This window comes from Meriones unguiculatus, chromosome 2 (assembly GCF_030254825.1).
Source record: "Meriones unguiculatus strain TT.TT164.6M chromosome 2, Bangor_MerUng_6.1, whole genome shotgun sequence".
Lineage (NCBI taxonomy): Eukaryota > Metazoa > Chordata > Mammalia > Rodentia > Muridae > Meriones > Meriones unguiculatus.
The window spans coordinates 183254190-183274486 of record NC_083350.1 but is presented as its reverse complement, the minus strand read 5'-3'; the positions used below and the strand labels follow the sequence as shown (position 1 = coordinate 183274486).

The 20297-nt window shown below is 42.0% G+C and overlaps 1 protein-coding gene across 5 annotated transcripts in view; it reads left to right on the top strand.

Moving 5' to 3' along the window:
• The window catches only part of Rapgef2 (Rap guanine nucleotide exchange factor 2), a 219403-nt gene that overhangs the window by 73360 nt on the left and 125746 nt on the right, over positions 1 to 20297 (top strand). For all 5 annotated transcript variants that reach the window (XM_060378452.1, XM_060378453.1, XM_060378455.1 and 2 more), the window contains exon 4: positions 10129 to 10212. In XM_060378452.1, coding sequence (XP_060234435.1) covers positions 10129 to 10212 — 84 coding nt within the window. The remainder of the gene's footprint in view (positions 1 to 10128; positions 10213 to 20297) is intronic.

The window sequence follows — 20297 nt, the reverse complement described above, 5'->3', positions numbered from 1 at the left end:
GAAATGGGGGATAGAGTTGTAGTTCTGATAAAATAGCATTTTTTTTTCTTTCAAAAATTGGAGAAGGCCTTTGAGGGCTGGACTGTAGTTGTCAGCTTTAGAAAGTTAGGTAAAATCATTGCAGACATGGTTGCTCATGCCTGGAACCCTGGCGCTCAGAAGGCTTAGGTAGGGAAAGAGGAGCAAGAAAGAGGCTAGCCTGGGTCAGAGTGACACCCTGGCAAACAAATACGTTACACAAAGTAGTTGAACTTCACACAGCAGAAATTGCATTCTGATCCTCTCAACTGCCTTGTCCCTGGTAACATAAGCTGAGTATTTTACTGTCTTGGGGGAATGCTAAATTCCTAGACTGAGGACCTGTTTGCTGCTGCAGTAAATACTTTCAGGGAATGCACTTAGGGGAGAAAGAGTGTTTTTTAGCTCACAGCTCCAGGTAATACTTCACCATAGTGGGGAAGTCACAGTGGAGAAACTGTGGTGTAGCTAATGACATGGCTGCAGTCAAGAGCCCTGTTCTTGTTTGTTCTTGCTCGGTTCCATCTCTCCATTCGTGTATGGTTCAAATTCCCTGCCTAGGCACTAGTGCTGCCCACAGCTGGGTCTTCCCACCTTAGGTAACATCATTAAGACAGTTGCCTATAGATACCCAGGGGCCAGCCCCATCTAGCACATCCCTCTTTGAGTCTTTCTTCTTAGGTAATTTTATCAAGTTGACAGCTAAAGCCAGCTATCACAGAACTTTCTTTCATTTAGAACTGTCTGTAAAAATTTAATCTGAGGGTTGGGAAGATAAATCCGTGGTGAGAGTACTTGTGATGTGAGTGTGAAGGCCTGCGGGCAAATTATAGAAGGCTGTAAAGCTGGATACTTCACTGCATACTTCCATAATCCCAAGGCTCCCGCTGCAAGAGAAGGTGGAGACAGGAAAGTCCCCAGCAGCTCCAGGTCCTGCTAGCCTGCTGCACACGGGCAAAACAACACAGTAACCCTGTTTCATGCAAGGCAGAAGGCAGGGAAGAAAGCCTGAGCTTGAGTTCTGACCTCCCCAGGTGCCGTGTGGCATGCCTGTACCTTCATTTGCATGCGTGGGTGTGCACACACATGTGTGTGTGTGCCATACATACAAGCTTAAAAAGAATAAAATTTAACTTGAAGTGAGATACAAACCTGTATCAGAGTAGTGAAAACCGTAACATGCCATCAGCTGGGAATTTGATGGGATTCTTAGACTGGCTTGTCTCACAGCGTGGCGTTATGACTGAGTTCGTCAAGCCAGTCTGCTCTGCCTCTTCCTAGCCGGCTGGCCGACCTCCTCATTTGTATTCACAGGGCAGTTGTAACTGAAGCGTTAAAAACCTTATGAAGAAGCAGCCAGCCCCTGGAGAAAGTGTACACACGTGCGCATACCTGGACCTTCCCTATGTACAGCCATGCCTCAGTGATCCTTTTCCACATCCGGATTGACTGGGTTCTTTGATCTCTAAAAGACTTCTCATAGCACTTTAATGGTTTATCTCTTCATTTCAGGAGAGGAAATTGTTCCTCTGTGAAACAGCTGCTTTGAGGCCTCTTCAGTCTTGCTTAAGTAAAGCCTTTTCGTTAAATCTGTAAATGTGCAGTTTAGCGAGACTCAGCTGAGGGCTCTCTGCTTTTAGCATTCGGTTTACGTGTTGGCTTGGCTTTCTGGTTGTAGGGCAGACACCTCCCTGCTGCTGTCCTCACTCCATGAACCTGGCCTGCGGCATTACTTTTTCTCTTCAGTACTTGACTACCTGCCTCTACTGCCTCTGTCTCTCTTCTGCTCCCAATAGGAAGAGAGATCCTTGTCCTGCCCAGTGACTACCCATTCTCTTCTGCCTTTTCTTACAAACTGTAAGTTGCTTCAGGGTCTCCTACCATAGAGAAACTCCTCTTTTGTCTGCTTCTCCACCCCAAGTGACTGCATAATACAATTTCTCTTTCCTGGATGTGGCTGAGGTTTTATTTTACGTTATAGCTTTGTTTATCACAAAGTAAGTGCTTCATCTGCTATTCATATTGTGTTGCTTTACCTGTCTTGCAAAAAGGCTTTTTCTCCCTTCTTACCCAGAACCGTGCGACTGCCTTTTTAAAATATCTTCTTTGTCCAGGTTTTAAGAATTTTAACACATGCTTATGTGTATACAGACAAAATGACAAAAATAAGTTTTTAATTTATTTGAAGAAACATCATGTTATCTTTAAAGACTTAGCTTTACCATAGATGAGGCTAGTCATCTGCAAGTTGCATGTTTATTTAGGTATTTGGTTTTCTGTTGTCTGTGAGACTGTCCAGTGAATAAAAACCATTATTTGATGTTCATGGTTCGAGGAGGCTCACTTTGTATGCATTCATTGTGGACTGGGAATGCCACAAGCCAATTTGAGACAGATTGGGCTCAGATCTCCCTGGGTGTTTGCAGGTTATCATTGCCTCTGTGAGAGCCGAATTACCCCAGGTGAGGGCGGATGTCTTGTGAGGATGAAGTTATGGCACATAAGTTACTAGCCCTTAGCAGCCCCCAGTCAGTTTTCAGGTTGGACGGCCTGTTTAAATTTGATTATTCCTCCAGTCTGTGGTCGTGTTGTCCCTCTGCTCTTAATGCAGCTGAGTCACTGATTTGATTTATTGTTATGCAGTTTATAACATCTTTGTTGAAAAATGTTCATTGCATAACTTCATAACTCCTAGTGTAATGCTGTTTCATTTCCAAGTGACTTCTGTTAGCTTAAGAATGCCAGCATCAAGAGCCCACGCAATGTCTGGCTCTGTTAGTCCAGTGTTTCATACTGTTCACTATGCTGTTGAAATGAGTTATCGTTTGATGTCTACTTTCCCCCGTATCTTCAGTAAGGCTGAAGGTCCTAGTATTTACCAGTCCTTGTACTTCTCCCTGTCGTTACTTTGTCAATCTCAAACGTGTCATGTGGTAGAATAAGGATTTTGAGAAACGCAAACACTGAAATGGTGCTTCTGTTCTGTCTTTTGGTTAGTTACATGCATTTATGTTTGAGACAAGATGTCGGTCTGTAGCCTGGGTTGCTCTGGAACGCCGGGTTGACCTCACACCTGCAGTGATCCTCCTGCCTTACCCTCCTGAGTGCTGGAAACACAGGTGTGTCACTCCCAACCTTCACTCAGCTTTTCAAAGTGAAGTAATTTCCTTACACTTTAGAACTTTGGGGAAATAGGAAATACCTTCTATCTTCTAAATGTTATTTGTTTCCGGATCATGGACATTATCATTACATCTATTTTAGTGTAATGAACTGTATTTATTATAAAATACTGCCCTTCTGAGGGTGGAAAGTAAAAGTGCTGAAGGTTTTTGGTTTTTTTTTTTTGTTTTTTGTTTTTTAAAACTTGTTAGAAATATTTCTGAAATACACAAATAACATGTAATTAAATGATGTTTGCAAGTGTGTTTCTTTTGGCTTGAGTAGTTGCTTGGATGTGTGGCAACAGTTTTATCTAATGAGCTTTGGCTTGTCTCATTAACTACACAAAAGTAATTGATAGAAATTTTGTCTTTGAGTTGATAGCTTAAAATCTGAACAAAGGAGCAAAAGAAACATAGTTATCAGACTCTGTAATAAACAATAATAGTTGTCCTATGGTGAGAAAGACTGAAATTTCTGTGTATGTGGAAAGCCATCTGCTTGCTGGCAGGCAGCCAGGGGTAGAACTTTTTCAGGCCTGGAACACTGTGTTCACAGGAAACCCTGCCCAGCTCCCGCAGTAGCGAGTGAGCCTGGACGGGCCTCCAGGGGTCTTGGTCTTGAAAATCTTTGACCAGAGCAGTCCCGGGATGATTTATCATAGACAAGGAAAGTTGGTTTTGGTGTAGGTTTTTCTTTTTCCTTTCCTTCTCTTCTCTCTCTTTCTCTTTTTTCTTTCTTTCTTACGCATTAATATTTGAGAGTACAAGTCTGAGCTGGTCAGAAGAAGAACCACAGTGTTAGCCAGCAAACTGCAAGCTCCTGGCCTTCTTCAGGGCTTCCGTTAAGGGACCATCTTGTGGCCCCGTGCATTAGAGCTCTGCGTTCACCTGATGTCACCTAGTGAGCAGACAGTCAGGGAAGCAGGCTGTGGAGCTGCTGTCTCCACTTGCTGCGGGGCCCTTTAGGGTGCTGTCTGCTTTTCCCTGGGTGCCAGCAGCTTGGGGCTGTGGTCTTCCATCCAGGGCGGCCCAGTACCCTTGCTTTCTTTCTGCATTGCCCCTCACATTGGTAGGGGTGACAGTTCTGCCATACCACGGGAAACATGTTCCTTTCGGCTCCGACCCACAGATGTGACCCTGGCTTTGCTTTCCACTGCTCTGTGATCGCTGTCTACTGGTCTGACTTCAGATGCCCACTGAAGTACAGAGAGGTGTTTCATGGCTCCCTCTTGCTGGTCCATGGCAGCATGACACTCTTTCTTGGAGAGCTGTGGATTCTGTTTGGTGCTGTGACTCCGGCCCGTCACTTTCTCTGCTGTGTGAGCCTCCATGTCGTTTTTTCCCCATAGCCCACTCCTGCAGCCCTCTTCTCCTCCAGCCTGTTGTCATTGCCTTCCTGGTGACTAGACAAACCTGCTGACTGGGCTCACATCCTATTAGCTGGTCAATAGACTTTTCAGAAGTTGCTTTCTGGCCCGATAATGATTTTTTTTCTCCACTTGATTTTTTTTTTTTTTTAAATTAGTGTCACTCTTTCAACATCCTGTTACCTTCAGCGGGACTGTTTACAATAGCTTCCTGTTCTAACAGCATGCAAGGCACACTCTCATGTACAGACACTGCCACCACGTGGGCTTGGAGGATATTACGAAGTTCTTTGAGCTTAACTCTAAAATTGAAGGTCACATCTTTGACTTTGATGAGGAATGGGCCTGCAAATATGGTTTAGTTAGAAAAAGTTCTTGCTTGCCCAGGCTGATAAAACCTGAGTGATGCTCCAGGTCCTACAGAAGGAGAGAATCTGCTTCTCTGAGTTGACTGTCATACATGCACCAGGGTGCTCTGATAAATAAACGTATGTAAACACACGCTTTACAAATGAGACCAGTTTAACAAACAAATGTCCTAACCAGCAACCAGGTGTCATGGAGTACATGTATTGACGGGACTGATGAGTCAGAGGCTAATGGGGAAAACACTGACTAATCCCCGCCCTCGTGACTGTGCCCTGTGAACTCAGGGAAGCTAGGAAGCTAGGAAGAAAGCGACTCACTCTACCAGAGAGATGCTCAACCACTCAGACGAACTTGAATGGTGATAAAAACTAAGTTTACCAGAGAAACAGTACTATCAAAAGCAGGGACATCGGGGTTTTCAAAGACTCCAAGGAATAGGTAGAAAAGTGTGCTATGCTAAATGAGTGTCAGCTGTCAGGTAGCCAGACCGAGGCAGCAAAGAGAATTAGTGCCCTTTTAACTCTAAATGGTTGTATTAAAACCAAAGTAACTTTGTGAAGAAGCTGGTGATGCCTGCTTTCAAGATTGAGGACCTAAACCTCAGAATTTAACTTCATTAAAATCATGTGGCCAACGAGAGAGAGAGAGTACCACCATCCTTGAGCTTTCTGCATGGTGCCTTTACTTTCTGCCTGTGGTCTGCTCAGGGACTCTGTCCCATCGAAGGGCTGTGACTATAACACAAGTGTGTCTTGGTCTCAACTACCTGAGCGTTGATACTGATTAGATATTGCTGGCCAGGCACACAGTTCTGTTCAGTGCAAGGTCCCTTGTCATAGTCAGGCTTTCTATTTATTGCTGCAATGGAAGACTGTGACCAAAAAGCGAGTTGGGTGGGAAGGATTTATTTGGCTTACAATTCCAGATCATAGTCCATCAGTGGAGGAAGTCAGGGCGGCAGCTCAAACAGGGCAAGAACCTGGAGGTGGAAGCTGATGCGGAGGGCATGGAGGGATGCTGCTCACTGGCTTGCCCCCCCACATGGCTTGCTCAGCCATGTTCCTTTTAGAGCACAGAACCAGCAGCCCAGGGGTGGCTCCGCCCACAATGGGCGTGGCCCTCAGCCATAAATCACTAGTTAAGAAAATAGCTTAGAGCTAAAGCTTATGGAGACATTTTCTCAATGAGGTTCCCTCCTCTCAGATAACTCTAGCTTGTGTCAGGTTAACCAGCACAGGCCATGTCAGTTTAGTTGGAGGAGAGAGAGGCAGCGTAAAACACAACCCTGGATGGGATGGGTAGATGCTTTGGCGTTCAGAGGTCCCAACCACTCCAGACATCTGGAGGGTGGGACAAGCAGCAGGCCTCCCGGCAGAGAGGCAGAGTTCTGATGGCGCAGACAGGGAAGCAGCCAGCACTCTGTGGCTTATGTTAAAGCACAGTGGAGAACGAGGTGATAGCATTCTGATTATGGACTTAACCTTGCAGTTTGGCTGAGCATGAGGCAGGACAGGTCATGTACAACGGATTTTAGTCTGACTGTTCTGGAAGGCATCATGATCCCTTTGTGATCTGCTTGCCTTTTGTTTTTCTGCACTTTATTCTTTCTCTTCCTGCTGATGACAAAGCCAGGAGTCTTTTAGGATGTCTCGTCAACTGCCAGGCTGTTGTGTCTTTCATTGTGTCCATCGTAGGAGGGGGTGGGTTGGAATTGAATTCAGTGACTACCATAGTTCTCTCTTTCTTAGACCCTTCTGCAAATTGTGAATCTTCTTAGCATGTGCATTTGGCTCAGATTTGAGAGATTTTTTTTTTTAATAGAGCACATTTATTAACAGTAGGAAAGCTACACTTACAATAAACACGTGTTGAATTTCATGTCATAAACACAGCCAAAAGAGCATGAGAAACTTCCTATATTCTGATGCAGTGTCTTCAAAACCTGGCCCCTTACACTTCTTAGCATATACTCCACATGAAGCATTCATAGGAAGAAAAAAAATTACTTTGATCATTGAAACAGCTGGTTTTCAGCTATGATTATGTGCTACAGATATATTTCAGATATTAAAAAAACCTGTTATAGCCTTGCTGTTTGGTGTTCCTTACTCTTCTTATTTTCTTTCCTGCCCATCATTATTGGTTCACACTGTTATTTAGAAACGGTCAGTGGTAGTTTTTGCCTTTTCAACAACCCTTGAATATGGCTCTTAGCTCATTATTTTAAACCACGAAACCTGATTTGTTTAATACATATATGTCAAATTGTGTGAATACTGACAGCAGGATAGCTTTCTTTTGCTCCCCCCCTCCATGTGGGTTCATTACAGAGACCTTTGATAAAGGACCTGTCCATGACTATCATCTAGGATATTTGTTTAAAAGACACAAAGTTGATTGAAGAATCAACTTCACATTAAGTGATCAGAAATGAGGGAATTGATTGGGACAGATAATCTGGAAGATTAGTATCCTGGATAATTTATCAAAGTTAAGAGGACTGGGTTAGTCCTGAAAACAGTGACAACATTGTTACCACTGCTACTCTGATTTGTATTGTCAGTCTTCTGTTAACTAGATTCATTGCCAGTGTATGTGCAGGAGAGATCTCAGTTTTATGTGTATGTTTGTTTATCTATAGAGGCAAGGTTTCTCCTTGTAAGTGAGCTGGCCTAGACTCTTCTGCCTCAGCCTTCTGGGATTATAGGTGTGCGCCACCATGTCCGGATTGATAGTAAACCTAGAACTGTTTCCTGCTCTACTGCAGGACTGAACATTGTTCTTACAACTCTAGTTTTGTTACTAAAAAGCAAACTTTTTACTTCACACATGTAAAAGTAAGACCCTCTGGTATGAGCTATTCCAGACATACTCAGGATAGGAGGCTGGGCAGGGCTGGTGCAGTGCTTTGTGAGAGCCCAGAGCATCACAGAAACGGAGGCTTCAAACGTGGAGTTTTCAGAGTTGAAAGTGAACACATTCTGTAGAGGGTGGATACCAAACAAAGGAAGGATTTGTTTCTAGCTCACTCCATCCAGAACATCTTTAAAATAAGATATACTCTTTTTTATTCTTAGTTATTGTTAGCTTACTACGGTAAAAACCTCGAATCCTGAGAGGGACAGTACAACAGTGAAGAAACCATGTCTGTCTTGGCACACAGTAAGTGGTTTGTGTGCTCAGTAAGCACTGGTTGCTTATCTCTGCAAATGCTCACTCAGAAGGCATGACTTCTGCAGGTTGGCCCCAGCGTCTCTTGGGAAGAGATCTACTCATATCTATTACCTTTAGTTCATTTGCAAAGGTCACTGCAATTTGATGCCTTTGAGTTTCATCATTGCAACAAAACAGAGATAACATGCAAGGAGAAGGCTCTTTCTTGTCTCACGGTTGCTAACGGACACTGTTTATGGGCTGCTGTGAGGTGCAGTTTAGTATATCCTGGTGAGGAATGGTGGCTGAGAAAACTTCCTCTGTGGTGAAAGTAAACTGAGACCGAGTCCCTCAACTCCTTTCAAAAGCACAACCCCAGTGACCTAATGCCCTCTTTCCAGGCCCCGAATATTAAGGGCTCCGTCACCTCCCAGTAGCACGAGGGTCTCAGAACAAAGTCCTCAACACATGGGCCTTTGGAGGATGCTTATCCAAACTGGGACAGCACCTGCCAGAGAATTTCATGTGGGTGATCGTGACTGAGACCCATTTTCTCATTTTCATACCCTCAAGTCTGTTCCATAGATTTCCTGATAGAAAGAGTCACACCTAATTAAGCAGCAATCAGTGGCTATTCAGGGTGCCCGAATGCTTGCTGTCAAGGTATTTCATCTCCTTTGAACACTGGTAGCCTGTCAGTTGGTGTGTGTTTTATGATGGGTGACAGGGAGACTGAGTTGATAAACTTCACACTTTGTCTGTGTTCATTTGCCTTTAGAGGTGACAGATTTGAATTCTCTAAAAAGCCAATCACAGTTGCATTTTCCGTGTCACACAGGCCTTGGTGTCGTGCATTATGCTTGTAAAAGATGGAATAATTATCTGTATGCAGTCACCATTACACGCTTAATCCTGTTAACTTGCCTCAGGCTGTGTGCGTGGTGATAAACTTTAATGTCTGATGTTCCTGAGATTTGCTTTCCCTTGGGGTTGGAGACATGGCTCAGTGGTTAGGAGCACTGCCCACTCTTCCAGAGGACACAGGTTCAGTTCCCAGCATCCACATGGCAGCTAATAACTGTTTGTGACTCCAGTTCCAGGGCATTCATAGCCCCCTTGAGGCCTCTGTAGACATCAGGCACACATGTAGTAAGTAGTTCGTGGATGTGTATGCAAACAAAAGACCCAAACACATGAAATAATTAAAAAATGTTTAAAGCTTGGAAGGAAAATTTCATTTCTCAGTACCACCGTTTGTCTCAAAGGCAGCCTTGTGAGAATGGATTAAAATACCTTTAAAAATCTTTCCTAATACAATGCTTTTATCTTTTTATCAGAAAAAGTAGAAACTAGTTTTGAACCTTGTATTCCAGTTGCCTTGTGTTGAGGAAGACATGGTTAATACCGACACCTTGACAGACACCACAATGTTCAGGATCACTTACCTTCCCCCACCCTAATATGGTTAAATTGAAACGACCACCAGGGGGTGGCTTGAGTCTTGTGCACAGCGCTGTCTCCGAATAGGAGAGATACTTTCCACAAAGGGAAGAAAGTTCATGAGATTGTACTACTTTTTTTTTGTAAGAAGGTGTAAGCATCTGTCTAATTACTGCACCTGTAATACATGAAGAAATGCAGAGAATACTGTGTGTGGAGAAGGTGACAACAAGGCACATAGGGAAAGGCTTGAATAGACCAAGTTCCATGCAGGTCTGTCTGTGTTTTTTGTTTCACTGATGAGTGAAAGAATTTCGTACTCAAAAAACTAGACTGAGAAATAAAACTTGGAATGACAGGTGCTGATAGATGTAAGGAAAATTTAAAACATTTAAGTACACTACAGTTAAATGTAATTACATTAATGTTTTAGTGGTAACAGTGTGAAGATCACCTATGATACTTCAGTAATGGTATTTTAAGTATGTTGTATGCTGTTGCCTTTTGTGATTCTGTGTGCAGCATGGATTATTATACCATCTGCTATATATGTTTTCATTTTTTTGCTATGGATTATCATCTGATTTCTGTTGTCTTTTTTTTTTTTCTTTTTCCAGTCCTGATGATATTGGTACCTGCTGGTATATACTCCTTTCTGGGTCCGTGTTCATTAAGGAATCCATGTTTCTTCCAAGAAGCAGGTATGTTATAAACACAATGCAGTGATCATCTTGAGGCTTTTCCGCATAACTGATTTATCTTGCCAAATTAGTCTACTGATAGAAAGCAAAGCAGTACATTGGCCTTGTTACACATACAACTTAAAAGAAAAAGTTTGTTTTATGTCATAAATACTGTTCTAACTTCCTTAGCAAGGGATGCGTGAAAACATGTTGGTGACATGAAAATTTGTTAAATGCCTGTGTTTTGGGACATTTTTGTTCATAGCAAATAGTTTTAAGTTGACTTTGGTAAAGAAGACCTCACCTCTGGGAAGCAGTGATGTAAACGTCTGATTACAGAAAAGAACGTTTTTTTGAGACCACAAGGGACTAGAAATGAAGCCAGGAACTGGCTTTGACTTCACTGCCTCTAAGGACCATATGGCCTCTTGGTTTGCATCTGTGTGGTTTGGCTTTGTGCTTCTTCTCCCCATGACTTTGGCATGCGTGTCCTGACTGTTGATTTATGACCTTGTGCTGCTAAGACTTACGCTGTTTGACTGGTTTCCTTGGATGTAATCTGATTGGCTCAGCTGGGGCACGTGTGCACCTCTGGGCCAATTAATCAGGGCCAGGAAGGCTCATCTCCTAAATCGTGCCCACCTGTGTTAAGGTTAGCTACTGAGTTTCAGGAGAGATTTCTTTCTAATTGAATTTATCACAAATAGCCCTTTATTTGGTTTTAACAAAGTATTTTATGTTACTAATATTTAAATTGGTTAACATATAATCTTATCTCTCTGTCAGGGAAAATGTTCAACTATATTCTGGTTAAGAAACCTTGAACGGATTAGGGTAATGTTAAGAATTTATTTTAGAGGCAGGAGCCAGCACTTTTGTTGCTCCTTCAAAGGACACAGATTTTGTTTCCAGCATCCACACTGAGTGTTTTCACAGCCTGCTGTAACTCTAGCTCCAGGGGATCCAACACCCTCTTCTGGCATTCATGTGCACATACACACGTCAAGCACAGCCAGGGAGGAGGCATTAGCTGGTATTGGAAGGAGGTATCTGTAGGTTGTAGTCAGCTGGGAGGAGCCAGCTGCAGCTGCTAGTTCTTGAACACACTGATCAGCTGTTTGTTAATGCTTCTACCTGGATCAGAAAGCTTTGCCGGTTTCCACAAGTCCAAGGCATTGGCTCTTGCCAATAACACATTCATTCAGGACATCATCCACTGCTTACACATTCCCTCAAAGCTTCCTCTGCTCCCCACACTCACACACAAATAGGCGTACACATTCACGTAAATAAAATAAATGGAGTCTAAATAATTTCTTTTACAGATCTGAGCTTTTTTTTTTTTTTTTTTCTCCATAAAAAGTCAGGTCCAGTGAAACATGGGGAGAGGTGGTTTTACACTATAGACTAAGGCTAGCCTGGGAGAGGTAACCGAAAGTGGGAGAAGGTGGCCCTTGGCAGTCAAAGGGCAAGTAAAAGAGTATAAGGTTTGCCTGCCTCTTTACCTTTTGCTTCCCAAGATCAGACTGGCAAGCTTTATTATTTTGAGAAAATGATCAGTGGGTGAGGAAGCCTGTTTGTGTGCTGTTCTTATGGTAGGGCTGTCTCAGTGCTGGTTCTAATAGTAGTATTAAGTTAATAAAGTGATTAGGACAAACAGACAAGCAGCCAGAATGTTGTACTGCACCCAGCTTGCCAGGGATACTTTGCTGTGTTAGGTCATCGGCTTTCACTATTCTCCTTCATGGAGCATTGTATAGGCCAGGGCACTTTGGGTGTGTAGCCAGCCTTAGAATGCTTCTGGGTTCTAAGAGTGATTCTAGGAATTCTTTTCCCAGAGGAAGGACAAATAGTAATCCTCTTTTACAAACACACAACATGGGGACATGGACACGTGGACAGGAGAAAACCCATACTGAGCTCTAGGATATTTGTAAAAATTATGTGATTTTGGTGTAAAAAGATATTACAAATGAACTTATATACATTTCCAATGGAAAAGGAGTCAGTTTCTTGAAATCTCATCCAAGATGGTCATTCTTTAATGTTCTAACGTTTTTCATTCTAAACCTGTCTTTTAGTATGCAGCGTTACGTGTTCATGGGTAGTCCACATGAGTGAGAACACTCTTTGCATATAATTTTTCATCTTTATATTGGTTAAAGAAAGTGTGTGTATGTGTGTGTGAGAGTGTGAATATTGCTTCATAACATAAACACATCTTTCTAAAGGGTTACTCTTAATATCTTTCAGTGTCTATAACTTTCCACAGTTTAGTTCAGTATTTTGTAAATAGACAAATCTTTAAGTTTACCATGAGTCCTACTGTAATGAGTGTTTTGGAATTTATGCACATTGGAGGATGCAGATTAGCGCCCTCAAGATTGTAATGATCTTGGTGGAGTATCCGAAGCACAAACGAAACTTACAGACGAGACTCTAGAGCACATGGGGAGCCTGTGGTGGCATCTTCCCAGCCACCGTCAGTCAAGTGACAGCTTGTTCCAGCTCCTGGAAGGAACCCAGTGTTCAGAGAGGCGGCCGCTCTGCAGGAACGAGGACTTGCAGTTCAGACCCGTTCCGTGAGCACATTGGACTCAGTATTCTGAAGGATGACATGAGTTAAGCTCTCGCTGGCTTCATGTCAGAAGCCTGTGAGTCAGGATTTTAATGGAATGAAGAAGCAGTCTTTCAGACTGAGTGACAGGCCAGAGCTATATATAGGCTTCATGTTGCACCTGGTGGCATTTGCTCTGCTGGAGTTGTTTGTTTCCTTGGGTGCTGTTGCCTTAGGAATAGTTCTGAGGTGGTTTGAATAGGAAAGAGTCAGTGTGCTGGTGCTGTTGATAAAGGCTGCAGTAGAGATTCATGGGTAGTTGTCTCTGTAGACAGCACTGTGGATCGCCATGGAGGAGATGCTAATTGCAGCCCGTTTGTTCGAGCCTGGTTTTTAGCTAGCCTTTTCACTTTCATATCTTTGAAAGTTATCTCCTTCATAATAGAACAGCTGGTATACAGTCTCTTCCCTTCCTGTTTATGCTGTGGTCATGGTAGAGGCTGTAAGCTTGAAGGAAGAAAAGAAGGCCATTAACCCATAAGCCATTAGCTTTTGTACTTGGAAGGTGCAAAAAGGATTGTAATGAAGGCATCAGAGACTTTCATTGATTGGGGCTTAGCATATAATTTATTAAATTAATCTGTTTAGGTGCCTTAAGTCTGTTTTCAATGGGCACCATGTTGTCAGTGAAGTATCACCAGGATTGCGGGTCTTTTTTGTATTTTGGGGTTATTCTGTCTCATTTTAGACCATGCTTAATGGATTCTTAATCGTGTTTCCATGTTTTTTTTCGAACTTGAATGAAAACTTTCATTGTGTACTACAGAGTGATCACACAACCAACCCTGAAGCATATCAAGGAAGCCTGTTACCTAACTTTCTCATGTTTGGGAAGGTGAGGGGATTGTGTATGAAATACACAAAAAAAGCTGCCTTATGTCATGGAACAGGTGGCAGTACAGTAGAAACTGATGGAGAAAATGTGGAAGGCAGAACCCTTCAAATGTAGAGGTATTTTAATGCCTGTTACTATAATCAAGGACAATTCTTGGAGGTGAATTTTGGGTTGATTTATCATTTACACCGTTGGCAAGTGTTTAGAAAGAAAATCTGGACATAGCGAAGCACATGAGTGAGAGTACACAGGTGGGACCAAGGAGGAATCAACAGTAGCTTTAGTGACAACAGAAGGATGGAGTTACTCTACATGGATTAGGAGAACAATGTGCAGGTGAAGAAGGGGCAGAAACTTTGGTAGTGGTGTCGATAGTGAGAGGACTGGTTTGCAAACCTCAGAACTTAATTCGAAAGCCAGGACAGTCAACGGATTTTTGTTTCAGGCAGCATTAGCAGGAGGTTGGAAGGAGTGTGCACAGCACCTGTTTGTGCCATGTTGACTGTGTCCATTTATAATTAGTGCTTCTCTTCATTGATAGCAAACATCTACAGTCTTTAAAAATTGAAAGGGTGGTGTGGTCCTCTTAATAATCACATTTTAAATTAGAGCTGACAGCTATAATGAGGATAAGTAGAGAAAAAAGACATTTAACTCATCAGTCCTGAGAGGCCGCCGCATTCTTCTCGTTATGTTTCCTGTGACAGACACTGCACTGCTTGAGCAGAAAATCACGGGCACACTTCTGCGTGCCAACGCTACGTGATAATCGGTGGATTGCCCTGAGAAGTTGCCAGCTTTTTAATAGTGAAAGAGAGTAAAACAGTCTGTGTGTGATTCCATACTTACATGATGAGAGATTGAAGACAAGTTTAAATGTTCCATAGTTTTCATAAAGAGCCATAGGACCAGCTGTGTCTTTTAAAAGTACAAAGTTGTTAAAAGTCATGTGGTATTTTATCAAGGGTGTGACATAGCATTAAAAAAAATAATTCGCTAGAAAATTATGTTGCACAGGGGTGACTTTATTGGATATTAAGTGTGTCCATAAGGCATGTATGTATAATGAGAAATGGGGAATGGGTTTGGCAAGCTCTGTGTGTGCAAAGGTAAGGTGAAATCACAGTAGTAGAAGTGTGAAGCATGGAGGGCTGAGACTGGATGTTGAGGAGAAATGGGGGGAAGCAGCAACAATTATAGATCTTCTTAAAGCTGTCCTCATTGAGTTTCAGAAAGAAACATACTACCCCTTTAAGCCTTTTTAGCACTTGATCCTATCTCCCCTATCCTGACAGTCTCCCATGGCCTTTTACTCATTTCTTGACCTCCATGGCTCTTCCCAACGAAACACACATATCTGAAGATTCAAAGCTAATATCCACAGGCAGGTGGAGGTGGTAATGTCTTTAATCCCGGCACTTGAGTAGGCAGATTTCTGAGGTTTAGGTCATTATGGACCACAAGTTCCAGGATGGTAACTATCTGTGTAGCCAGGGCTACACAGAGAACCCCATCTCACACCTCCCCTCCCTTGCAAAAACAGCTAACATCCACAAATGAGAGTCCCTTCCTTCCCTGTGAGAAGTATCATTGACTTAAGGATTAGGTTAAGCAACCCTCCAAGAGGTGTGGTTGTGTCTGCCAAATCCAACAGGTGGAAGGCATAGGTTAGGAGGATCTCTGTGAGATCAAAGTCAGCTTAGTCTACATAGTGAGTTCTAGGACAGCCAGAGCTACATGGAGAGGAAAGCAACATGTAGATACATTGTTTAAAGTTTCTTTCTTTCAAAGAAAAACCATAGGTGTTTTCCTTCATTTGGTGTAGTGTGGTTGCTTGTGCATGAGTGTGTGCACAGCATATGGAAGCCAGAAGGTGATTGTTGGCTGCCTTTCTCCATCACTTTCCACCTTATACTTTGGGTCAGGGTCTCTGCTGGATGGCTGGTGTGTTTCCGTCCTTTTGTCTCCTCCACCCCAGCACTGACGTTACAGAGTCTGCTGCAACTGGCTTCTTGTGTGAATAATGCAATGCAAGTCCTCGTGCTGACATGGCAAGTGCTTTGCCAACTGAGCCTTCTCCCCAGCTCCAGCACTTAAATCCTGATCTGGAATGGACTGCCTCTGCTGGTGGCAGAATTAGTCAGGCTGTGTAGAGCTGCTGATTTCAGGCATTATGTCACACAGTTCATTGTCACATATTTTTGCTGGAGAAAGTGATTCCAGCTTGTAGTTCATCTGTTAATGACAATAGTCACTTAGGCACATGGGTCAGAGGAGTTTCTTTTTAATTTAAAGATGTTTAGTTTTATCTCCATCTACAAACATAAGAATATGTGTGTAAATGAGTCTGTGATAATAATCAAAGCATACACACACATAAAAGCCCATTTCTTTGTGTGAGTTCGTGTGTCAGTCTGCCTGCTGGGCCGGAGCTAACCCAGTGGTAGGTTTCAGAGGTGAAGTATTCTGTTTAGCAGATAGTTACCAAGAATCAGTGCTGCATGTATTGCTCTTCCCAAAACAAAAAAGCCAATACCAACCAACTACCCAACAGCAACAACAAAAAAGCAGAATCTTAATCACTCTCTAAAGAATAGTGTTTCAACAGTGTCCTATCTCCTAAGGAATTGCTTGCCAAAGAGGTTGCAAAATATGATAACAAAAATGCCACAACCGACTTCTGAAACCAGATACAGTTATTACAGCTCCTCAAGAGATTTCACAGCCCCATGCATGGTGTTATCCTGAGCTGTCCTACTCCTCTTAACCTGCTCCTTGCATTTCCTCCTTCTGAGCACTACTGCGGAGTGAGGGTAGACTTATGCAAAGGTCCTGAGGTCATGTTACCAGAGGTTCCCCCCCAAAAAAAAAGTTTCCAGAAAGAAAAGGTTGGTTTGTTGGTGCAGGGAGGTTCAGTAGCATGTCAGTAGAGTGGGGCTAAGGATTGGCTAAGGAATGGCGTGGGGCACACCTGGGAGTTAGTACCACTGGGTTGTTCTCGCTAGTTCAGACCAGAACAGAAAGTAAGAGTTGAACTGGTGAAAGAGAAAATGTTATCATCAAGAAATGTCACCAGGGTGGCTGAAAGATGGCTCAGAGACTAAGGGTTTGATTCCCAATACCCCCATTGTAGCTCACAGATGTCCAGAGCTCCAGTTTTGGGGGCTCTGACTCCGTTTTCGGGGCTGTGTGGGGACAGGGCATGCAAGTGGTAGATAGACAAATGTGTGTGCATGTGTGTGTAGCATGAGCTACACAGATGATTCAGAGTGTATTTGCATTGTTGGAAATAATCCAGAAGTGGGGGCACGTGGGGAGGGATGGAAAAAGATGAGAGATGCTACTGAGCTAGCAAAACCCGTGGTATGTATGTGTGTTCACTCAAGTGTGAATATGTGTTTTTGAAAGTGTTGCCCCTTGTTTTTTTTAGGCTTAAAGTGAATGGACCTCAATTTACAGAGTTGGGAGTTCACTATTTAGAAGTTAGTTGAAGGGGAAGGGGGTGCCAAAAATACAGCAACCACTTAAAAATAAAGTTTATTGAATCCTCTGGATTCAGAATTGTACTTTTAAACTGTTCTGTCCTCTCTCTATAAATTTAAAATGTTTGTAACAGCATCATGGTAACATTCTCATGTTTGTGTGTGTGTGTGTGGGGGGGAGTGTAGCACATTTCAATGACCTATGGTTTATTTAATGCCGGGGTTACAAGGAGAAGCAGCAGCCAGAGGGTTTAGCAGTAAGAAGGCTGGTGACAGAGCTCAGCTTGAGGTGCCTTCAATCCTCATTAGATACACAGAGTAATAACAAATCAAAGTTTAAAACGAAAAAGAATGAAGTAGCAAAATGGAAGAGAGGGCCCAGAGGGCTCACAGGAAGTGTGTGTGCTGTGTGCTGAATGTACTGCCAGGCGTCAGTTAGCTTAGTGTGTTCATTGTAGTTAGTTTTGCTTGCATAAATGGGGGATGGAGGCTAGGTTTTCTCTTGGGTGAGAACCTTGGGGTAATGACCCAGGATGATTTTTGTAGTGGCAGCGTATACAGGAAGGAACATCCCACGGTTCCAAAGATGCTTCAGAGCTTTGGTTTCATATCTTGAACTCAAATCTCAAAGCATGAAGAGAGGAAGAAATTCACCTTTCTGAATATGATGCCCAAGCCAGATGCTTAAATAGTGTACAGTCATGGCCCTTCAAGATCCCAGGATTTGTAGTCTGTTATCCTGTAGTGAGACATGGCTAGTGGGGTCTGTGAACTTGTCTCCTGTGCACCTGTTGGCATTTTACCATTCTTGTGCGTTGTCTGCACTCTCTTCTCTGCTAGTAGATCAGACTTGTCTGTGCTTCTAAACAGCATCGCACGCTGTCATAGGTCTTGCATCATCTGGATTACTATGGGCCTTGCCTGAGGTTGATCAACTTGTAGTAATCCTATGGTAGGCACATGGTAAAGGTATATGTTAAAGGTGTTAAGGAAATATTGGGAGGCAGTTCCAAATAAGGCAAAGAAAACAGTGAAACAAGGGTGAATTTGGTTTGAGAACAGTTAATTTAATTGTAGATGTGGTATGTCCTGTTTCAACTTAAAAATAAAATTTATTTTGACATTAAATTTTAAAGTAAATACATAGAGACACTAGTGCTTATATTAAAACAACCCCTTCTGGTAGTATTGCACCCTTTTGCTTTAGTATTAATAAAAGTTCTGAAATATTCAGAAAACTTTCACCATATTTGGACTGTTCTTTCTCCTCTTAAGTCGTATTCTGAGGTGATACCTGAGTTGCAGAGCAAAGCTGTTCTCTAGGGAGGGAGTTCAGTTGCTGGATCAGGCTGGGAATTGGGTTGCTATAACTACAGCACACAGATGTGCTGTACATATAAATACAGGCTTTTGTGGTACTTGGAATGCTGGCATTGCTAGTATCAAGTAAGTGGCCTTAGAATACAGGGTTTTTAGGTGTGTGTGTGTGTGTGTGTGTGTGTGTGTGTGTGTGTGTGTGTTTGCTGTTGTACCAGTTATCATATGCCTCAGGATCAGGGCTGCGCTTCTCCATCCTTGTTATAAATGTGTGATGATTCATTTTGTCATGGTTGTATTTCTCTTGAAGAAAACCATTATTGTATTTATGAAGCTCTTAGGATCTGATACATATCAGTGAAACACAGTATTGATTTTTCCTGTTAAATGTTTGAATTGTGTGTCTGTCACTTCTTACATAGGGATTCTCAGCTTTGCTTTTGTGTCAGTTATTTTCAAAGGAGGAGTAGAGGAATGGTCAGGTAGTGTGTGGCCTGTGTGAGTTCAGGGTATGGCTTAAATTTGTAACGTTGAAACTAATTTTGTTTTTAAGGAAACAAATACTTTGCATTGGACATCCTAATAGGAAATAGTATTAGTTAAGGATTTTGCTAAATTTCATGAAGTTGGGATATCTTTCATAGTTCTGGGATGATGTATTTCATTTTATCGAGAGAGAGAAAGAGAGAGAGAGAGAGAGAAAGAGAGAGAGAGAGAGAGAGAGAGAAAATAGAATTAACTCAACTGTTAAAGTAATTATGTGCCCCACTCAATTTTCTAACACACTGTAAATTGTTTGAAAGCAGTAGTTGGAATAAGTACAATGAAGCCATGGCTTAGGTATATAAGTGCTTTTTAAGTATCATATGGATTCTTAATGTGCTTAGTTACCAATTAGAACTGTACACACAGTATAAATACTATTTCCTAAGCTGTTTCTTAATTTTGCTAACACAATTATGACTTTATAGAATTTATCTTTTCTATGTAAATGTACATTTCTACTTTAAATGTAAAAAAGCAAAAATGCTTTTTTGTGTTTATAAAACGTTTTTAAAATGACACTTTTGTGTTCATAATGGTTCTCTAGAGGAACAGAACAGATAGAATATATACACACGCATTCTGATAAACCTCATATATATGCATATATGTGCTATTCTGATAATATGATATATATATATACATATATATGTATGTCAGATTATCAGAATAGCTTACAGACTGTGGTCCAGTTAGTTCAACAGTGGTTGTTTACCAACAGGAAGTCCGAGAATCCAGTAGTTGTTTAGTCTGTGAGGCTGGGTGTCTGGTCTTCAGTATATGCCAGCATCCTGAAGAAGTAGGCTATAATGCCACTAAAGAAATGCACTTACCAGCAGCAGTGAAGAAGGCAGCAGGCAAAGAGGGCTTCCTTCAAGTTTTCTGTAGTCTTTTATATAGGCTGCTTCCCGAAGGTGGGGATCTTCCCATATCAACAGATCTGGATTAAAAGTAAGTCTTCCCACTTCCAATGATTTAAGAAAAAAACAATTCCTCAACAGGTGTACCAAGCCACTGGGGTTTTAATTAATGTCAGATGTAGTCAATTTGACAACCAAGAGTAGCCACCATAGCTTTTATATCATATTTTTGAGTTAGATGTTTTGGGATAAATTTTATCTTTTATTTATGTTTTTTTATATAAAGCTACAACTGATTTAGGTTGTTAATATCTAATTTCATTAAGATAGCATTTATTTATTTATTTATTTATCTATTTATTTATTTATTTATTTATGAATTTGCTTTTTTTGTGCATTTTGAGATGGGATTTTCACTGTGTAACCCAGGCTGGCTTGGAACTTGCTAT